The sequence below is a fragment of the Anneissia japonica genome, unplaced genomic scaffold (genome assembly GCF_011630105.1).
Source record: "Anneissia japonica isolate Jap-2015-1 unplaced genomic scaffold, ASM1163010v1 scaffold3735_len701357_cov177, whole genome shotgun sequence".
Classification (NCBI taxonomy): Eukaryota; Metazoa; Echinodermata; class Crinoidea; order Comatulida; family Comatulidae; genus Anneissia; species Anneissia japonica.
The window spans coordinates 638,316-659,871 of NW_022723891.1; the positions used below are offsets into that span (position 1 = coordinate 638,316).

A 21,556-nucleotide genomic window follows, 5' to 3' on the forward strand; every position below is an offset into this window, starting at 1 on the left:
TGTAGCGGGGGACGATGAAGCATAAGACTAGGCCTAGGTAGGCCTAACTAAGACAGTGAAATTATATGTGATAGAAAGTACACTTTCGGAATAAATAAATAAAAAAAAGAAAAAAATAATAACTAAGAATAATTCATTTGCAGAGGTACCTTATTTAAGTATTATAAAATGCATCTAACAATGCGGCTCTTGTAGCCCTGGCTTGGGCAAGGCATCCATGTGCAAAGCAGTGGTGTTTGTTTATCCATGAAAAAAGCACGCCGGGAAAGTTTGCCTTACTAGGATAAGGTGATGTATCTACCTTATGACGTATGCCTGCTAACTAAAGTGAGTGTGACGTCACCAAAAAATGAATATTTTCTATCATAACCAAAATATTAATAACTACAAAGTTTCTGGGCGTAAATTCCCTTAATATGAATGAAGGGTTGCTCAATCTCCTTGCCATACAAATTACAGCTCCTACTGACGTCTCAGTCGAGAAATACGGATAGCTGAAGTTTTTCTCGCAAATCTGACTACAAAACCATATCCAAATTCACGTTCCACTTCTGAGCCTGTGTTGTGCTTCGCACACGCCGCTGAGGGCGGCGTTCCGGGAACCCTGCGTCTAGAGATAGGCCTAGACCTACTGTATTTTGCTGACTAATAACAATTAACTTGTGATGTTAACAACAAAACTTTTTTACAGTATGTCATGAATTCAATATAACCAGAGAGTACAAACATCAACAATAATATGTCAGGGAACTCAATCTCAAGTATTGTACTTGCAGAGCCGTGTCAATCAATAAAGGTTGTTTTTACAAATATGATTTAGTTTTAGTTTAACATTCGATAGATTTGAAGAATATAAAAATTTGCTAAAGGTAAACCAGGCCCAATTAGGTTAGCCGTCACAGTAAAAGTGGCCGTCCTCAATAATTGTTGGCCGTCCAAAAGACGGCCGGACGGCTCGCTGGCTAAGCTTATGCCACTGACATATATTTTATTTACTTTGCCTTGATTTTATATAAAATGTTTAATAGGAATTAATAAATTATTAATAGCAAAAGCTAGTGGAATGACAAGTAAGTAAAATGAATACATTTACAAGTAGCAGAAAAGCTGGAAATATAACATAATGAAAAATTTAATAATAAATAATAAAATTTAATAATAAACATAAAAGTAATAGATTGTATGTTTTTAAATTATTTATGCAAGAAAATTCAATGTTAATTTGGCTTGTTTCTTTCCAGTTACAATCAAAATTGATTAAAATGTGGCATGCTTACTTTACAATAATCCACTGTTGTACATATCCCTTCTCTAAAATCATCCACTCTTTTCTGTCAGTTGACCTCAAGTATTTATACTAGTATATCCTATGTCATGTATCTCATCCTCCTCCTTTTACTTTGTCTTGGTGTCACCTCTGTTGTTTCTTTTTTCATCTCTTGTCAATTCTTCTGGCAACATGTCCTGCCCACATCCACATCTTCTTGCCAATTCAACCATTACATCTCTAACCCCTATTCTTCTGATTGTTCTGAATGGTGTCCTGTCTAGATTACTGATACGTGAAATGCATCTTACATGTCGCATTAAATATTTCTGTGGTCTTTCTGGTGAGATGCCAGGTTACTGAACCATAAGTCAAGACAGCAATGCATACTAAGTATACTTTTTGTGTGAAGCACATTAGAATCTTGTGGTTACATATTAATTATGTCATAAAATAAATACATTTGTGCCTTACCTAATAATTAGGTTTCTTTCAACGAGTCCATTGTATGCTATTAGGCTTTGTTTCTTAATTGTACTGTCCTAAACTGTACTGTGTAAATATGCAAGGGACTCCATGTTATATTGAATTTAAACCTAATGAGAAAGTGGGTGACAAGCTTTGAACATGAACATGACATATTGCCGACTTTATAAAATCAGGGGAATGGTTGATTTCACAGAAAAGCAGCTCTAGTGTATAAATAAGCTAACATTATATTTATGTATGAATTATAAATTATTTTTTTGGCGTAATGACAATTTCTAGAAGCCACCAGTGGGTCCTGTATTGAAAACTTGGCATTTTTGTTATTTTTTAAGCTGTTTTGAAGTGTTTTATAATGTATTATGTTCGAAAAAGTTTACATATATTTTTTTCATTTTTGAACCTGAGTCATAGCCAACATGGGCTCACCTGTTTGACGCAGAGGTTACTTACCCTTTTACTCTACCCCGGCCCTCGGCTGGCATTGCCACTGTTTCAGAAAGTAAAATCATCACCTTATTCAAATCTGTATCTTCCTATCTTAGCATGATACATACATGCATTATGTACAGGAAAGAGAAAACATTAATTTAACCACTTCATCTTGCCAATCACCCATCAGCCACGAGGCACATATGGCTACCATGTGGACATTTTTATTGGATTTAAACCTCACCATAAGGTTTAAATTACAAAAATAAAAAATATACAAATTGGTAAAAAGTTGAAAAGTGTGGGGATAATGAAAACCATGTGTAAAATAAACAGGCATTGTTTTCACCTTCCGTCATTGATGAAAAACAACAAAGAAATTATTCCCCTGCTCATACCTAGAGTAAATGTAGTTAATGTTAACAAGAAGGATTTTGTTTTACCTGTCTAATAAATAGAAGCTTAGAATGTTGATGGAGTTTTGGTATAGCTTGGTGGTTAAGATGCTTGCCTTCTAATCCTATGGTCCTGGGTTCAAATCCTGTAATGTTGGTGGAGTGGAGCTACAGTATAGCTCGGTGGTTAAGATGCTTTCCAATCCCAGGATCCTCGGTTCAAATCCTGCAATGTTGATGGAGTGAAGCAGATTTGCTTTGTGGTTTGGATGCTTGCCTTCCAATCCCAGGGTCATGGGTTCAAATCCTGCACTGTTGATGAAGTGTTGCTGTAGCTCGGTGGTTGATATCTTGCCAGCTAATCTGGGAATTTTGAATTCAATTTTGCAAAGTTGATGTAGTAAAACTGTAGCTTGGTGATCATGATGTTTTCCTTTCAATATTGGTGGTTAAGATGCTTACCTTCAAACCTAGGGTCATGGATTAAAATCCTGCAACATTGATGGAATGGAGCTAGCTTGGTGGGTAAGAATGATTATCTTCCGGGGTCCATTTCCAAATTTATTTCAGCACATAAACCTTGAAAACATTGTTACACCACCTTAAAGGCAGTATACCTTATAACAAAAATTATATAATAATATAATAATAAGTTGATTTATAAGGTGCAAATAAAGGACTCTAAGCATCATGTCCAAGTAATGAAAGGCAAGGTGAATGTAAAGATCTAGAATAGACTATCCTAAAATTAACAAAAAAAAAAAGAAAAGAAAACCACAAAAACAGACTGGTGCAGGGAACCAGCAATATTGCACCGTTTTCTTGCAAATTGAGACCACTGTTAAAAGCAGTGGTCAGCAAGGTCATCACTCGCAGGTGCTCTAATGTTTTTGGCATCTAACTGGCCTGCCAAAACAGAGGTGAGAAAAAACCAGTTCAAAAGGAGAAAACAAGAGATCACAAAGATGCAAATTGTGAGTTTTAAGCTCCTTCTTAAAAGTAGCCAATGAAGGAGACTCGCGAATATGAGCAGACAGATCATTCAACAGTTTGTGAATTAATAGCAGTTTAACAGTTTATTAATTAATAAACATATTTGAACATGAATATATATCAAATCAAATCCTTCAATTAGATGAAGGATTTCATTTACATCAATATAAATCAAATCCTTTCATTTAAGTATGTATTTTCATTCTTAGTTCAATAAACTTATTTTTATATTTTGTGTTTTCTTAGCTCTGGAATCATGCAAAAGACGTTTAGTATCAATGAACCTTCCGACAATACCAGACCACCTCACAGATGTTGAGAGGAGTATCTACATCTCATCTATTGTACCATTTGAACATGAGAAAGTTGTAAGTGAAGTGTCAATAATCATAGGCATATTTTTGTTTTGTTGAGTGGTGGGCTCTAGCCATGGGGCCAGAAATTTGCCAATAAGGGGTCTGACGTGTCCATCGGAGGGGTCCAAACCCGGGGCCAACTAGAGCCTCGGTCGACGGCCCGGAATAAACAATCCCTGGTGTAGGGTTCAAGGGAAGAGTTTTTATGGCTTAGTATTGTCTAAATTGTGCTTTTAGACCACAATATTAGGGGTTCTAAAGCAATCAAATTAACGTTATTTTATATAGGCAAATTATTATTTTATTTTTGATCTGAGAACCTAGTTGTGGCCTTGGACGACAGGGGGGTCCAGGTCTGTCCGACAGGGGGGAAGATTTCTCTGGTAGGCTCCTGGTTTTTAAGGGTGATTTAAATAATTATAATGATGTTATAGACACCAAGGATTTGTGGAAGGTGCCTATATAAAAAATACTGATTTTTCACTGTCCTTGAAGAGCTTTATCAGATAAATGCAAATTTCTGGATGAACATAACAGATTAGAAATGTCTACATTTCAAACAAACATGAGTAGTCTAATTCCGGAACTTTGAATTAATATTAATAATACATTGTAGTTATAATACAAATGCTTATAATAATTATATTAATCCTTATGAATACTTACACTATATGAATATAGTAAATACTTGTGAATCATAAAATTTCTATTTACATAATGCTTGGATCAATATAATCTTTATAAGTAAAATATAATCATATAATTCCAAATTGATATTAAATTTAGTACTGTACATATTAATAACCATAAATTACATAGTTATATAATCCTTTATACTTATGTACTACTTAGAAATGATATAAAATTTATAATATTACATAATTATATACGGTAATCCTTTACTTATGTACTAATTAGAAATGATATAAAATTTATAATATGCATAATCACATGATTAAGTATTAATATTATTATGAGTAAGTATACTTAATAATTATATCTTTTATATAAACCGTAATTGTTGTCAACAAATTTAGTTTATATTAAATTCAGCTTTTCTTAAATGTTGACACAAGTCATGTCTTATAAATATAAACTGATCCAACACGGGATGCGCCCATTTTTGATGCACAGCATGGAACTTAAAAATCACTCAGTAATGTCAACTAATGTCACGTGCCAACATCAGGGCCGACATAATGTGATGTTTCAGGGTACAGATGTATGTATCTGGGCATGTTTATGTTTAGTTTAACCTACATTTGTGGGTTTCTGTGGCATATGTGAAACATCAGTCCTGCTAGCAATGTCTCTGTAGGCTTCCTGTATGTACCTCAAGGTAGAGACCTATTCGTTATTATGGACAGTACATGAAATCAATACTGTATTATTAAAAACATCGTTATTGTAGACAATAATAAATGCAATGCAACTTATCAGTAAATCATTAAAAACTTTTTTCATCTGTTAAAGTTGATGATTTTGTATGTGTGCTTTTTTAAATATTAAATATACTAAGGTATATTTTGATTTTGATTTTTTTCTAATCATCAAGTTAATAATATCTATATCACTTTATTCTAAGTTTTGTTGAATCTTAATAATTTTCTAATATTTATGTAATAGCTGTTTATTTATTTATTTATTTATTTATTTATTGTTAAATAATCTCACTTCCAACTGTAAAAACACATAAAGGTCACAATTATTATTACTATATTATTATTTTTAGGCAGCAAAATGCTGTTTGCTTAAATACTAAGTGGACGATACTGATCTTAGCATCTGAATAATTTTTTTGGTTTATATTAATTAGACTTTTCTATTTTTATGTACCATTTGTCAGTGTATATTTTCTGGGATAATCCCATAGCTCTATCAACTACTACCACCCAAAAACACACTGGGGTAACAAACATAGAGGGCGCTATGAATATAGTTAAAATCAGTTTTTATAATTATTTATAAAAATTTATTTATTTATAAAAAGTTTTTATAACTTATTAATAATATAATTACACAATAATGATCAGTATTTTATTATTAATTTCTACTTTATTTTTATCTTATCTTAATTATGTACAAATTTCTATATTGCATGATGAATTCTTGATTTCTTGACTCTTGGTTCTTGGTGAGGTAGGAGTTAATTACGATTGCGCTTTAAGATTGCCCTGCTTGTATCTCTGTATTTTTAGAGTTCATATCTGTGAAATAAATAAAAGATAAAGTAAAATTGATATGTAGATCATTTTTTGATATTGTTTTAGATCCGTGCTGCTGGGGCTCTGTTGAAGTTTTTAGAGAAGCAACGTGTTGGTGTTGAACTAGAAGATGCCAGTGTGAAGGTGCCAATTGTATCCCTCAACATCTTTTCTTTGTAAGTATTACTATTTACAGTTGTGTGGATAGAAGGTGACCTTGCAGGTTTACAACAGTAACAGATATATGATGTGGCTATGTGAGTTAACATCAGACACATACATGATACCTGATCAGTTGGCTGAGTATTAGTGAGCTTTCGCATCAACGACGGACGGACTCAAGGACGGTAATCTGACACGAAAATCGATCTGCACATGCACGACCCCAGGCATCTTCTCGTTCTTGGCAAAATCACAAACTGTTTTTTGGCCAATTCATTGTCTGTGGAAAAACGACTAACTCAAGCAGCCAATCACCGCTCTTTAGGGATACCTGAAAAAAGATGGTGTGGAAGCTTAACAGATGTCACACACTACCGTTCGTACTTCATTTGCAAAACTGCGAATGATCAAACCGCAGACGAGTATCAAGGATGGTCACAGTTCATTGCTTTTAGTCCTATTGTTCCTGTTTTTTGTGGTGAAGACACTGGTCCATACCTGGTCAGCATCGGGTTTGAATTGGAGTCTGATAACTTGGCTCCTTGAATGTCCCTCACATTGAGGTGGGTTAAGGACAATGTTTGTCTCCGTATGTGTCTTTTATATGTTGTAGTTAATTAGGGTTGCGCTACGCTGCAAGTTCCCAAGGGCCCAGCTCAAATTTCCAATTTTCAATTAGAATGAGGATCAATAAAAAATTTTAAAAAAAGAAATATTTTTATCATTGGAATAATCTTAGTGATTTATTAGTACACGGATACGTCCTCATACTTAATGCCTCCATGTTATCTTTCTGGTTGAGCTGTGCCTAAAGACATGAGTCTTCAATCAGCATAGATCTAGGAGAACTTGATGACCGAATGGGGTCAGTGAGGGTAATATGGTACTACCAACCGGCATGGAATGAACTCCAAATAGGGCCACTTAGATAACTTTCAACATTACCTGTACAGAGGTATTTAATAAGAATATAAGGGCCTTGATAGAGTATCAACCACTTAGCAAATATAATGCCATATGACATCTGTGCTGTATCAGAGGTAAAGGACATTTTAAATCTTGATTGGACTCTGATATCAATATTGAAGAACTCATGCAACCGCCTACTTCCTAATTTAACTGCTGTTCAGATACAGATACAGACACATCTCATTTGAAGGATTGTATGTTTTAACATTGTGTGCTGCACGCCTCGAACCGAAGCACAACTGAAAAAAGAGGCATACACTTTATAGAGTGACTGCTGTAGTTGTATTAATGCATAGTTTAGTTATTATCCACAAATTTTATTTCTTTTTGTTTAGGAAGGACACCCTTTTCCTTGAGGAAAACACATACAGCGCACTTCAGATATTCCAGAAGGAATCTCACCCATCGGCATACAAGAGTGGAGGGAGTGGGGCCAAAGAGGGACTTAGTCTTTTTGGTAAGATTTTTAATAAAACTAGAACCAACTCAATACATATATTTTAAAGATAATTGACTTTAAATTAAAATGCAATATTTATAATTACTTTATAGTTAACTTTGCATTGTATTGCATTCCTGTTGAAAATGTGAATGAAAGTGCACTTTTACAATGAGATGGTAGCAGGAAAGAATAACAAGGGAAGTTTCTATTGTTAGATCAGACCCCCTTTTGGATTGAAACCCTCCCCGATCCCACACCCACTTACTGATAAAACCAAACCTCTTTCCTACCCTTGCATCAAACTATTGATGAAATTCACCATTTATAGGCTAGAGGACTTCAGCATCAGGGAAATTTCACACTGACCCATCACAACAGAAATTCCGCTGGACCCAATGAGGGTGCCTAGGTTCTAGGTTCCTTTTAGGTCTCGTAAAGCCCCGTTATAGTATTACTGTATTCTGTAGTACTGTAAGTAATTTTGCATGGCTGACCTTTTGAAACCCCGCATCAAGAACGATAGTTTTGCAACTGCAACCACTTTAACAACTGCTACAACCTTTAACAAAAATTAGCAAGTCACTAATTGGTAAATGTTATGTTCACTATGAATAATCATTTTTATTTTTTCAATAAAATTTGTCTTAAATTTAGGAATTTTGAATAAAACCAAGTCAGTAATAGGTAGCAACCTAATGAGGTATTATCTATCGCTCCATTTCTTCAGAAATTTCAAAATGTGTATAAAGAATGAATGAGTTATATTTATGAACATTATTGTTTTATTTTACATTTATTATTTTTTCAGTGAGTTGATTTTTGATTTTATAATCAGATATTAATTTTTAAAGTGTTTGTTTTTGAGTTCCTGTTAGTTTTTGCTAATAACAGTAATTTTTATTAATGCTCATACACGTTGTTTTACAAACTTATGTTTTTAAAGATCGTCAGAAAAAAAAATTGTTTTCTTATTTAGCAAATAGTTTTGTCTAAAACATCCTGATGGGGGTGGAAATAAAAATAAAATTTTATTGTTGAATGTAAACAGTGTAGTAATGGGATGGTTAAATGCTTTATTTATATAATTAGGAAGAAATATACTTATTTTTTTAGATTTTAAGGCTGTGGTAGGCCTAATAAACATAAAGATAAAAACTGGTATTTGTTTTTAAATTTCTTTTATTGACAGGTGGCGGGTTTGCTAAACAAGGAATAAAAAAAGCCTTGCCTCTTGTATAGCATTTAGAAGCATCTTTATTGTATTATGCACTATATAAGACATTATTATATTATTATATTATTATTACTATTGATTGTTATACACCAGTGTTCTCCCGAAGCCGTCTTAGCCGTCAATTTTACCGGTAAAAATAACCAACCAACCAGTAAAAATTTTGAGTTTGTAAAATAAAAAAAACTATTGATTAGGCTTAGGTAGACCAGGCTGGCCCTCTTAATAAATTATCATCATTCCAGTCTATATCTACACTACATGAATATGTGTTGTGTCTTCAAGTCATTTAACCCAACTAAAAAGGGGTAACGTACCTCACATTGTGCGCATTGTAATTTTTTATGGACAAATTTACCAGTAAAAATTTTTCAGTTGGGAGAACACTGTACACCCTTCAGAAAAGAGAGGAGGTTTTACTCTCTACTGCCCAATGGTAATAATAGTATTAATTAATTATATTAATAATGATAACAATAACAAATTAACATTTGCAACTATACAAGAACCAAACATAATGTATACAGCCACTAATGATAACAACAACCACAATAAAAAAAAAAAACTGTTTATTGTTATTTTTTATTGACGGGCTGTGAAGGGTTTCATGCTATGCCCGAGACGCAAGCATTTCATGGTACATACAATAATTTTTTTTTTTTTTAATAACAACTTACTTTTCCTAGAATTGTCTTCCTTGTTTTATTTTTAGTGATATCATTTATAAAAAAAATAATATACAAAGAAAAGAACTAATTTAATTTGGATCAAGGCAGACATAACTTTACATAGGAAATTAACAAAAATATTGCAAGGTTTGGTCAGGTTTTTACACATTGTCAATTGAATAGCATCAAAATATATTTTAATTAGATTAGGAAGCTTGTTCCATGTCTTAGTTGCATGGTATACAAATGTTCTCTTGCTTTGTACAAGCTTCCAATCCTGCCCCATCAAGTTATTGTTTGATTAAAAGTAAATTTTGTGCAGTGTACTTTAAAATTGTTATACACATTATCTCATTATATTGCATTTGACAACTACAGCACAATTTTTCTACTGTTATAACAGTAGCAATTGTTAACAATAACAATAACAAAAACTATTGTTATAACATAAAACAAGGTTTAATTAAATTTTTTAATATATTTTTTTAACCCAGCTAATCTTTCCTAGTGTTTCAGTGGGTTTATAGTTCTTTCATTAAAGTTACTTTCATTTTCATTTTCTGTTTATATAGTTTAGTTTTGACTTGTAAAGAAAATATATTGCTTTTTATTAATTTTTTTTTTGTTTGCTTTATTATTTTAAACTTTTAGGATCTGGTTTATGCGGCCCTCACGTGACATAAATCTTCTACGCCAGCGTCAAGAAGCTGTTGCGTTTTTCATGTCACCTAGAAACATTGAGGTTGTGTCATCTTTGCAGGATTGTCTCAAACACATTAAAAATGTTCCGGTATGCTCCTGTTTTTAAATAATGAATTTGTAAGAAGGAGGTGACAATTAAAATGATGATTTGCAAACAAATTAATGATCTAATTTCAAAATTCAATTTGAGATATTTATTTCACATTAATACAAAACTTATACAACAGCAGTACAAACAATTGACTGAAAATGTTATATCTACTAGAAATCTCATAATTGCTAAAACTTAATTAAAATTACAAAAAAATTCATAAAAGTAAATATTTAAATGATTAAATTTACAAAAAGTTCAAAATTGCTAATAATTAAATAATTATTTTTACAAACAAAATTCATAAATGCAATTAAATTAGCATGAAACAAGATGAAAAAAAAACAACAATCATACACCCACAAAAGTAAAAATTTTTAAAATTAACAATAAGTTCTTATTTGAGTATTAATTGATTAGGTAATTACATTGAGAATTGCAATTTAAAAATATAAGAAAAATTTTTTTTTAAAACACATGCACACACACACAAAAACCAACAAAACTTACAAATAAGAAATTAAGATAATTGATAATAAATTCTTATTACTGCATTTATTCAGTGCTTTAAAAATTCAATAAAATAATTAGATATAAATTTGCAATAATTTCAAAACATCAAAAAATATTACAAAGATTAAGAACTTTAAATCAAAATGAAAAGAAGACGCTATTTTGCCACCAATTTTTTTTTTTTTAAATTTTGATGCATATCAATATTATGTACTACTCACTTATATATTCTGAAGCTACTGTTGTGCCCCCCTCCCCACACCCATTTGAAAAAATCTGGATCTGCCCCTGTGGTTCTGAAGAGAGCAAATGATATGAGGCATGTCATCCCAAAACCAGCATACAAGTAATTGTGAAACTGAGTAAATAGCAGAGGATTGTGGCTCTGCAATATTGTATATGTGAGTACAGAGAATCCGTAATACTTTTATTCATAACTTTGGCAATAGAAAGACGATTCCAGTAAATGACCTATCATTTTACAGCTTATAATGTGAAGAACATGAATGCCGTATTAAAAAGTTAATTTTCTTATTTCGGTCACTGATACTGGTTTTGGAATGGCAAGCCCCACATAGAGTGAAACAGATAGGTTTTAAATTGGAGTATAAATTAAGTCAGATTGGATGAGGTTTTGACAGACAGGAAAGATGCAGAAAATGCAAAGATCATTTGATCATATGTTAATTCAAAACTTTTTTGTTCTTTTAAATGAGTAATTTAAAGTTTAGTATAAAATTTGTGATTTTAAAATAAAAAGGTATCACAGACAGAATGTGTTTAATTGATTGATCAATGTTTTCTTGATTTTCCAGAGAATCCTGTCCAAAATGAAGCAGGCCCAGGCATCTATAGGGGACTGGCAAGCATTATATAAGGTAAAAAGAAATTGTGGAATAATGGTGAAGGTACCCCTCCTCCATGCCTATAGGTCAAATTGCTCCAAATTTTCTTATGGCTAAATTTAATATATTATTCTTTGTCAAAATATGAAAATATATTTCCAATTTCTATAGATTTAGCTTGAGTGTAATAATAACTGTTTATTAATTATAAAGTGTATTTAATTTTCTTCATAAAATTAAAATATAATTGCAATGGAAGACCTACTAAGATAATTATTGGGTCACTTTCAAGATTTATGTTTTTGTTTTTTGATATTTAATGTAATATTTTGCATTTTATATATATAGTAATCATTTTATGTATATAGTAATCATTAGGACAAAATAAATGAAATGAAATTTATCATTCTGACACTTTCTATTCTTCATTCTCTTCACAATCATGGACAGCATTACCATGTTATATGGTAAACTTTGTAAATAAATAAATAAATAAATAAACAACATGAAACCTTAAATTCTTAACAGTTCTAATATCACCAAACAGCATTATATTATATAAGTTGTTTTTATTTTTTTCAGACTGCCTACAATGCTGTGTACATTGGGGATATTTGTAGATCACAGCCAGCAGAATTAGAAATCTTTAGGAAGGTAAATAGGCGAATAATGTCCTTGTCCCTTTGTTTATTCCAAGAATTTATTATTTTTGCATTTATTATTATTTAATGTAATAATATAATAATAATAATAATGGTTGACTTATGGAGCACATAATATGGGACCCTCTATGTGTTTATATCAATAATATATCAAATTTAGTGTCGGGATTCAATATTTCAACATTATTATTATTATTATTATTATTATTATTATTAAAACTTTATTTTTACACGGAAAGCTTGTTTCACCCAGAGGGTGTTATTCTACAAGGCCGTGTTGTCATTGAAGTTACTTAGACCTTTCTTTTCAAATACAGCACAATTAACGTTCAGTTAGAATATCAGAGTGTTCATATTTGGTAAGGTTTGAAGTAAACAACATTTGTAAGTTTAGGGATTCACTTTCATTTAATACTGATAATTCGGCTTCATCTTCTTTGCCTTCATTTCAGTGTCGATTTCCACACATCAGGAATGATGATGACATAATTAATGAGACTAGTAATATGGATATAGGAACCACTTCATTATGACTTCAAAAAATAGCTGAAATGAAAGAACATCAAGTATTTTTATAGTGAGCCCTTATTGTTATGGTTTTGAATTTAAAGATTCTTTGAATGCTGCCCTCTATGGTACTTTTCATTTTGTCTTACTTTAGATCAATCATATTTGAGATGGTGATACCCTATTCTGTCAGGTCATAATGGACTTGGTTCTTAGTTTTAAAGGGTTTGAGTTGAGTTTGTAGTGTAGTTAATTTGTTAGCAAGTTACTTAATCTGTAATCACATCACCTTCAGCCATGATTAGTGTGCATCACTGCCAGGGTAAAATTCTACCTTGTACCCTACAATTTTTTCTGTCTCTTGCTCTCATGTACTAATCCCTATGCAATGAGGGTTCTCACTATACATTGATTTGTGATTGTTTTTTTTTAGCCATCCATAAATATCCAGATGTAAATGTTGCATTCAGGAAGTCTGAATAAAGAGACTTAATTATATATAAATTATACGGAATAAAACTAAATTATCAAAATAAAGAGCATATCACGGTTGATTTTTTTTTCAGAAATTAAATACAGTTATTTAATTCAATATTCAGCTCAATTTGATATTATTGCTTTAAATATTATCCAGGGCCAAGTCAGAATTTCTTTCACAATATCAACATTATTCATAAAAGATATTTTCTGTACAGGGTTCGATGGGAATGTCCCGGCACAGTGAGTGTCAATGCGTAGAGTAATAATCACATGGCCAGCAGATGTAGTTGGTTTTATTGAAATTTATTAAACATGGTGAAAACTGTAATGAAATACAAAATCACAACAGTTACAACTTCAAATACATGCTTCTTTTTTTCTGTATTTATTCATTTATTCAAATATAATTGATAGAGGTGATCCAATGACTGAAATGCTTGTATAACAATAAAATACAGATTTAGTTATGACATTGATCTACAAAACCAATACAATTTTTCAAGTATGAGGAACACTAATTTTTTTTTTCTATAGAGGAAACTACAAACTACAACAATAACAATATAAAATGCATAACAGGACACAAACAAATCATCATTTATAATCTAAATTATCACCATCATCATAATTATTATTAATACTCCATTTATCTTGAATATCATTATGTATAAATTGTATGAATGACAAGAACAGCATTATTTTCTCAAATTTTATGGTAAAGTTACCAATTATAACCCAGAGATATATATTAACTACATCTAAGCTCCTCAAATATATAATTTATGGACTGATTAATAATTTATATACTGTATAATACAAATACTGTTTTGTACATCAAAATAATCATTAGTTTATTATTTGCCTAAATAATATTAATATATTGTATTTTATTTTAGTAAATATATTTCAAGAAAGAATTTTTACTTATAAGTATTAAGTATTACATATTAGTATGTATCATCAATAACAACTAAACAGCATGTATACTACTATCTGACTCCGCTGTTTGCATGAAATTTATTGAATGATTAATTAAAAATATTGTACATGAAAATAATTAGTCTATCAGTTGCTAATTGATATTGATATACTGTAATATATTTTGGTAATAACTTGTTCAAGATTATGATTTATGATAAGCCAATTTCAAGAGTACCGTATGTTACTTATAAAGATTGTGTATGTTACACTGTATGTGAGAGACTTTATAACTTAGCCAACATAAATATTAATAAGTAGGCCATTACATAAGGTAATGAGGTACTTACAAACACTGAGTGAGATATGAGCTGTTCTTTCTCTACATGTTCAATAACAGTGATAACTGCTTTGTTGTACCCCTCTGCGTTCGAAGCTACGCATTCATATCGACCGAGCAAAGCAGTTGTGATATTTCTCAGGTGTAACCAGGTAACGCCAGTGTATGGATTGTAATCACCTATTAAAGATTTTCCCATGGGCCCGACCCAATTAACCACAGGATATGGCTGGCCTAGAATATTACACCGTAGAATAACATTGCTTTCTATCTTTGCGGAGATGTTGGATGATTTAGTTTCTACAGATGGTGCAAAACATCTTGCCAGCACAGATTTCGAGCAGTCAGGTAGATTACCCCAAAAAGTTGTAAAATGGTTTGAAAGATTTGACATCGCACAGTCACAAATAAATGGATTTAATCTCATGTTGATATGATTGAGATTTGTCAAGTAGCTATCAAGAACGACGGTAGGAAACGTAACCAACATATTTGAGTGTAAATCGATGTGCTTCAGGTTATGAAGTGGGATTGTAGGTGAAGTTGGGAAAACCAAAGAAGTTAGATTATTATTGTTCAATGTCAGTGCTTTAAGAGTACTATTCTCTTGATACAAGTCACTAAATGAAAATGTAACCAAATTATTGTTATTTAATTGTAGTATTTGTAATTTGTATTGCCTTCGAAATGATCCTGCCTCAATTTGTTGTAATTTATTTGCAGACAGGTTAAGCTCGGTGATTGATATTAATCCAGTGAATATTTTTTGACTGATTATTTTTAGGTTGTTTAAACGTAAATCCATTTTCTTTAGGTTAGACATCTGTTCAAAGGAATCCGTTTCTATCATAGTAATTGAGTTAGAAGTCAAGATAAGCTCCTGTAACGAACTCAGTTCCCTCATCCAATCAGATTTAATCTTAGTAAGCTTGTTGAATGAAAGATCAAGTTTTGTCAAATTGTAGAACTGAACAAATGCGCCTTTTTGTACATCAGACAAGATGCCCCGGCTTAGGGTCAATTCACGTAAAGATGCGGTAAGGCCGGTGAATGTTTTACTAGAAACACTGCTGAAATTGGGTTTTAATGAAAATATTTGCAACTGGTCTAAACCTTTAAAGGCATCTTCTTTTATTGATCCTTTCACGTTTAGCTCAAGCTTTTTCAACTCGTTTTGGTTCTTGAATGCATTCTCCTCGATAATCACAGCATCCTCTTCCTGCAGAATACTGATCGACTGAAGGTTACTATAGTTAGCAAATGCTTCTGATGGTATCGTTGAAAGTGTTGAGGACATTAAACGCATTTCTGTAAGGCCGATACATGGGTTTATAGTAGGGATACAGTTAACTTTCTTGCAGACGCATGGGTCTTGTTCAGTTGTACACTCGAAGCCTTTGTTTGTGCATAGCTGTGCTGTTGTCATTACAACTACCATCCCAAGCAAGTGAACTAAAATCTTGGTAATCCTAATATTCATTTTGCTTAATTCTGGAAAATAAAATACCACAGTTTAATATTTCACTGTGCAATTCCCTTGTGTCCTTTAGGCAAGGCACTTTACCTACGGTTTTCTTTCTGGTAGCCTCAAACACAAAATGCGCTGATTACACCTGCAACATTATGGAATTCTCCCCAAGGAGCTGAGTATGTGTTCCATATGTGTTTAATCCAATGGCCCAAGGTAGTGATATTCTTGTTACTTCAAGTTTAAGGGGAAGCTGACCCTTTTGAGTCAGTAATTTATTTGCTTTAGCTGTCCCTGACCTTCATTTTGTGTTCTTGTTATTTTTGTGCTTTTTATTGTTTATGTGTTTATGGTCGAATAAATAAATGAATGAAATGAATGATGAATGGCTAGTATTGTTAGAAAGCTCTAATTATCTCTCTGTGGCAGCGTGTATCTCAACCAAGGCCCAGACACCATTTTACACAGCATTATAATTTAATAGACAGCATTCTAGAAAAAAAAAAATTAAGAAAACTATGCTGTGGGAAAAAATGGTTGGACCTCAGTTCAAAACAAAAACCTCTCATACAAAATTGAGATAAGCAAAAAAAAAAAAAGACAACCATATATGTATGTATAAGTGAAGTAAACTTTATTACTATAAATCTATTTTGATTCTCTTTTTTTTGGAAATTAAACTGTGAATGTAAATTGATCCAAAATTGTATTGCAAAACCAGAAAATTTATCAAATTAGCTATTAAACAGTATCTGCATGTATAGCAGTCCATTAACACAATGAGTTTAACACTCGTTGTCAAGTGAAGTATATAATTGCCGATACTCAAGGATAGATCGACAGCGTTCCACGCAAGTGTTCCACTCAATTTCATTCAATTTGCTGCAACGATATCGTAATTGCATTGGAATTAAATATGCAATATAATGTAATCCTCTTTTTAATGTTTTATACTTTTTAATAATGTTTAATAAATGTTTACATAAAATAATGAACTACATTATGCTATATCATTTTAATAATTAAATTATAATATATATTTATAGTTATTATATAATTATATTCTTATAATTAATTATTAACTATAGTATTTAAATAATAATTGAAACAAGAGAATACACATTTTTATAAACTGTCATTTTGACACTGTTGAACTGAGCAAAGTGATCATTTGTGGAGATACCAAGAGAGAATCTAGGTATATTGAGCAGTTGTTTTGTCTTGAAATGAAATTTTAGTACACATAAGATATTGATTGATTGATTGGTTGATCAGTATTAATACTATTGATCATAATAATAATATGTTGGTGGGATATAGTGAATAGTTATATGTTAGACTTATATAGCGTTTCGTCATGCCAACAATGTCTCTAAGTGCGTCACACTCTTACCCCGGTCATTGGATCAATCACATATGGAAAACGTATTTAGGGCCTTTCGGAGAATTCCATAATGTTGCAAGCTGTAATCAGCGCATTTTGTGTTTGAGCCTACCAGGTACCAACTCCTGAGTTAAGACATACATGTAGATAAAGTGGCTTGTCGAAGGACACACGCAAACTGCAATGCAGGAAGGGATTGTGCCTTGAAGGTTGAGGAGCAGAATCTCAAACGCTGTGCCAAAGGGCTCTTACGAATGCCACTTCTTTCACATTTTTCTTTTACTCCATTCATTAGAGCAAATAAAAAACATAGACCTACCTAGAAACAATCATTTCAGCACATTGAGACTTTGTTTATGCATTATAGCAATTTTATACGGTACTTTGTATTAAATAGCACATAGTGTTATAGCCATTTTTCATTGTTACCTCTGTCATTGCAACAAATACATTTTTTAACGAAACGAAAACATTTTTTACTTTGTAAAATCAAATGATAATTTCACACATTCAATTATACCCATTTAATTTTACTAATAAAACTATATATAAATAATCAAGTATTGATATTTTATACTTGTTATGTTATATACATTATAAATTATTACTATTTTTATTTAACTGAAGAGCTTTTTTTTTTTAAATTGCAATATAACTTGTAAAATGATACTAAAAAAATTACCTTACCTGTAATATAATATGCTTCTCAAAGATGTCAGACTAGACGTGGAATGCCAGTCAAACTAAAATGCAACTTTTAAGAAATCGTACATTACTGCATATATACACACGAAAAAGCACTGAGAAATGTTGTGTCCCTTAAGTACGGTAGTTTTACTATAGCAGGAGACCATTAGCAGGCTGTCAAAAGTAGGATGTATTTAGAAGTACAGCATTTGGTAATGCTTAGTGGAGGCAAACGGACCGACAGATTGCTGTTTTAATGGCCAACCGAGCAAAGTAAAGCCAATCAAAAAAGCTGATTCAAAATCCAAAACATCCTTCAAAATATTTCTTGTATCGAGGCAATTTTAATTAATGTATCCATGGTGACCGAGGTTTAGTTACAAGCACTAGTTATATTGATTTCGTGTATGATATTGATCGTTATCAAAATGCTTATTAATTGAGACAGATTTTTGTGTTTTGAAGGATTGGAAATGCTATTACCATAAATTTTACATGAAAATTGGAAAATATAATCATAAACAGGTAAATGCAAGAATCATGAGAAAAGTATTAGATTGGCTCCAGCATATCGAAAGCTTGTAGTGTATATGTCAACTTTTGTATTATGTAATTAATATGTTATGGTATAAAATTGCAATACAAGACAAGCTAAAAAATGTGCTTGTATTACAATTTTTTAATTATACATACATACATTAATAAAATACATACACAAAAATTAATTTAAGCAGTCTAAAACAACCTATTCATAATTGAGGAATTGCCATCCCAGAATGTGGCAATATTGTATACTTTAGTAGAGAGACATGCCAATTTGTTTGGCTTGTTTCGTCCACATAACAAAACATTTTGAATACTGTGCGCGTGTAAGAAAGACATAAAAGAACAGATTGAGCGTGCTGCACAGCGCAGTGTTTGGGCAGTTACATTATCCGAAAAGTTTCACTTTTTTAAACGATTAATCATAGTGAAACACTATTTAAAATGCATTCCAAATTTATGCATAACACTGTAGAAATAAGATGGGTCCACTATCAAACATATTCATTTAATGAATTTAAACAAGTCTTTGAAACAGAAGCAGTTACCATTATTTTTTTCAGTTCAGGAAATGGAATACGCCAATTACATGGGCCGGCTGTGAGCCCGGGCACTTTTTGTTCTTGAATGCCTTTGAAAGAAAAGAAAAATTTTTATCCAATTAGATTAATTTTCATATAAAACTGATCACAAGAAAATTTGCTTTATGTTGCCACTTTAACTTTAAAGCGATCGAATTTGTGTAGGGAAAGCTATGCCGACATAAATAAACGACTCCTCATAAGCCAAGTTAGCGAGACGGCGGCCAAAAAATGGCATAAAACAAATGTACTTTCCTGATGATGAGATGGCATCGCCACCGCAACTGTGTACATGCAGGTGCTCCGACAGTATGCTGGGCTCCAAAAGCTTTCCCCTTGGATAAGCTTCGGTTCTACTACCGTGCGCTGCTAAGGTGGCGATGCCGGATCAAGTAAGGGAGTTGCAATTTACAGGTGAACAATTTTTTAAGAAGAATGTATGCTTAATTTCCAGCCCAGTACGGTACCTTGAGTAGCTCCTAGCCTTGTTTGTGTGATTTATCGTTTAAAAAAAAATTAATATGGAAGAGTGTTTTCTTTACAGATTGCTAGTGACTTCACTGAAGACCTTCATTCCATTGCAAATCTCATCAGTAGAATCGTATGTCCATTCATATTATTTTTATGTAACAACTGTTTATACTCCTAAATGTCTAAAAGCTAAATAAAAATATTTATTTTTTTGCATTGTTTTTTCCTCTTTCAGTTGTCCCTTTGACTGTTCTTCACTCACTATTAGCTTGTAGCATTGTGGCTTTTAAAATATAAAATTCTGTTTTTTATAAACTATTGCAAAATATCTAAGTATGTTATTGTTGTTCAATATGTTTGTGTTCACTTTTGCAACTTCGAAAAAGAAATTCATACTACATTTTTTTGTGTTATGACAATTATATAATTTGAATCTGAATTATGAGAATTAAATTAATGATTTGTTATTATTATTGAGTGAAAAATTATGCAATATTGAGGATTTGAAAGTTTTAAATGCAAGCATTTTAACCACCAGGCCACAGTGCCAATGAGTTGTGAATTTTAATATTGGAGTTTTTTTTTTTTTTAATTAAATGCATTCACTCTCTAATCCCTGTAATGGTATATCAGACTACAGAGCATTTTTAATGTAATAACTATAATTGGTATGTTTCTTACCTTATAAGCGGTTACACATAAACATAAGGGCTAGTAGTTAACAGCAACAGTTAACACTGTTGGACCTTTGTTTTTTAAGGTTTACACCCTGTACATGTACAAACATACTTTTTTGAAATTCACATATCACAATGGTGTTTTTAATAAATTTGCGGAAAAATATTATCTTGTCACTGCCAATAGGACAGGACTTTTTATTGCCTCTACCTTTTATTGCCTCTCGTCTTCTTTTTTGTTTGATATTTGTTCAGAGGGCGCTCTCACATGTGCAGTCTTTTGTATTGCCGGCATAACACAAACATACTTACGTTATTTGCACGTCATCATCAAGGTTTATTTCCCGAGCTCAGGGTTTTGATGGGTATATGTCCACCTGGTGCAACAAATATCCTCATCACTATAGCTTTGAAGATGTTAAACTGTTAGATAATAAACTATCTACTCAATTTAATCAACTGTTTGTGTTCTTATAAGGTTGACTTTGATGAATCAGTTGCACAAAATCGGTTTACTGTGAAAGAAGATGTCGATCCAGAACTAGATCACAGTAAGTCATTCCCCTCCAGGATATTCAATGGAAATGGGGTCACAAGATACACAATGGGAATGGGCTTGACCTATGTATGAGGGTCAGGGTCACAGGATACGAAATAGGTGTGTAGAAGAGGATGAGAAAAAGAATTGCTTGAATCAGATAGTATGTGTGTGCTATGTACCATAAGTATTCAAATGCTATTGCTAGTATTCAAAGAGTAGCATTCAAATACTAAATGAGTGCTTTCCGAATGCATTCTATTTTGGTAAGGGGATGCTTCTCAGGGATATATACCAAAGGGGTGGGGGTATTACCTGCCCCTAGAAACAGGTGGTAGGGAAAACATACAAAAGAAAAACATGCCTATCTCTTTATCATTATTAAAATTGTTTGCCATTGTTATTGTTTTTATTTTTGTTTTATTGTTTTTGTGATTTTTGTCATCACAGTACCAAAACAAAAAGTTAATGCACAGTCACCTTGGTGTTAATTTTATAAATATTGTTTATATTTTTATTGTTGTTGCAAAAGCTATTGGTTTTT

At 31.9% G+C, this 21,556-nt stretch overlaps 2 protein-coding genes across 4 annotated transcripts in view; one reads left to right on the top strand and one right to left on the bottom strand.

Moving 5' to 3' along the window:
• Nucleotides 1–21,556, top strand: part of LOC117112394 (mutS protein homolog 5-like) — a 92,467-nt gene that overhangs the window by 60,370 nt on the left and 10,541 nt on the right. The window contains exons 7-15 of the mRNA XM_033255466.1: nt 3,820–3,941; nt 6,200–6,309; nt 7,600–7,721; nt 8,361–8,406; nt 10,257–10,395; nt 11,727–11,789; nt 12,339–12,410; nt 19,871–19,927; nt 20,953–21,025. Of these exons, the coding sequence (XP_033111357.1) occupies nt 3,820–3,941; nt 6,200–6,309; nt 7,600–7,721; nt 8,361–8,406; nt 10,257–10,395; nt 11,727–11,789; nt 12,339–12,410; nt 19,871–19,927; nt 20,953–21,025 (804 nt within the window). The remainder of the gene's footprint in view (nt 1–3,819; nt 3,942–6,199; nt 6,310–7,599; nt 7,722–8,360; nt 8,407–10,256; nt 10,396–11,726; nt 11,790–12,338; nt 12,411–19,870; nt 19,928–20,952; nt 21,026–21,556) is intronic.
• LOC117112396 (leucine-rich repeats and immunoglobulin-like domains protein 2) lies at nt 13,775–21,024 on the bottom strand. 3 transcript variants are annotated; one of them, XM_033255471.1, is made up of 4 exons: nt 20,787–21,024; nt 19,294–19,376; nt 18,203–18,258; nt 13,775–16,154 (listed from the first exon to the last, which is right to left on the bottom strand). In XM_033255471.1, the coding sequence occupies exon 4, from the start codon at nt 16,141–16,143 to the stop codon at nt 14,611–14,613; it is 1,533 nt and encodes a 510-aa protein (XP_033111362.1). In that variant the 5' UTR covers nt 16,144–16,154; nt 18,203–18,258; nt 19,294–19,376; nt 20,787–21,024; the 3' UTR covers nt 13,775–14,610. The 3 variants fall into 3 exon arrangements, with proteins under 3 accessions (XP_033111362.1, XP_033111361.1, XP_033111360.1); XM_033255470.1 differs by having other exon boundaries at nt 18,203–18,269; XM_033255469.1 differs by having other exon boundaries at nt 18,203–18,376.

Coding starts and splice junctions, on each gene's coding strand:
- LOC117112396 (XM_033255471.1), bottom strand. CDS start 16,143: ATGAATATTAGGATTACCAAGATTTTAGTTCACTTGCTTGGGATGGTA.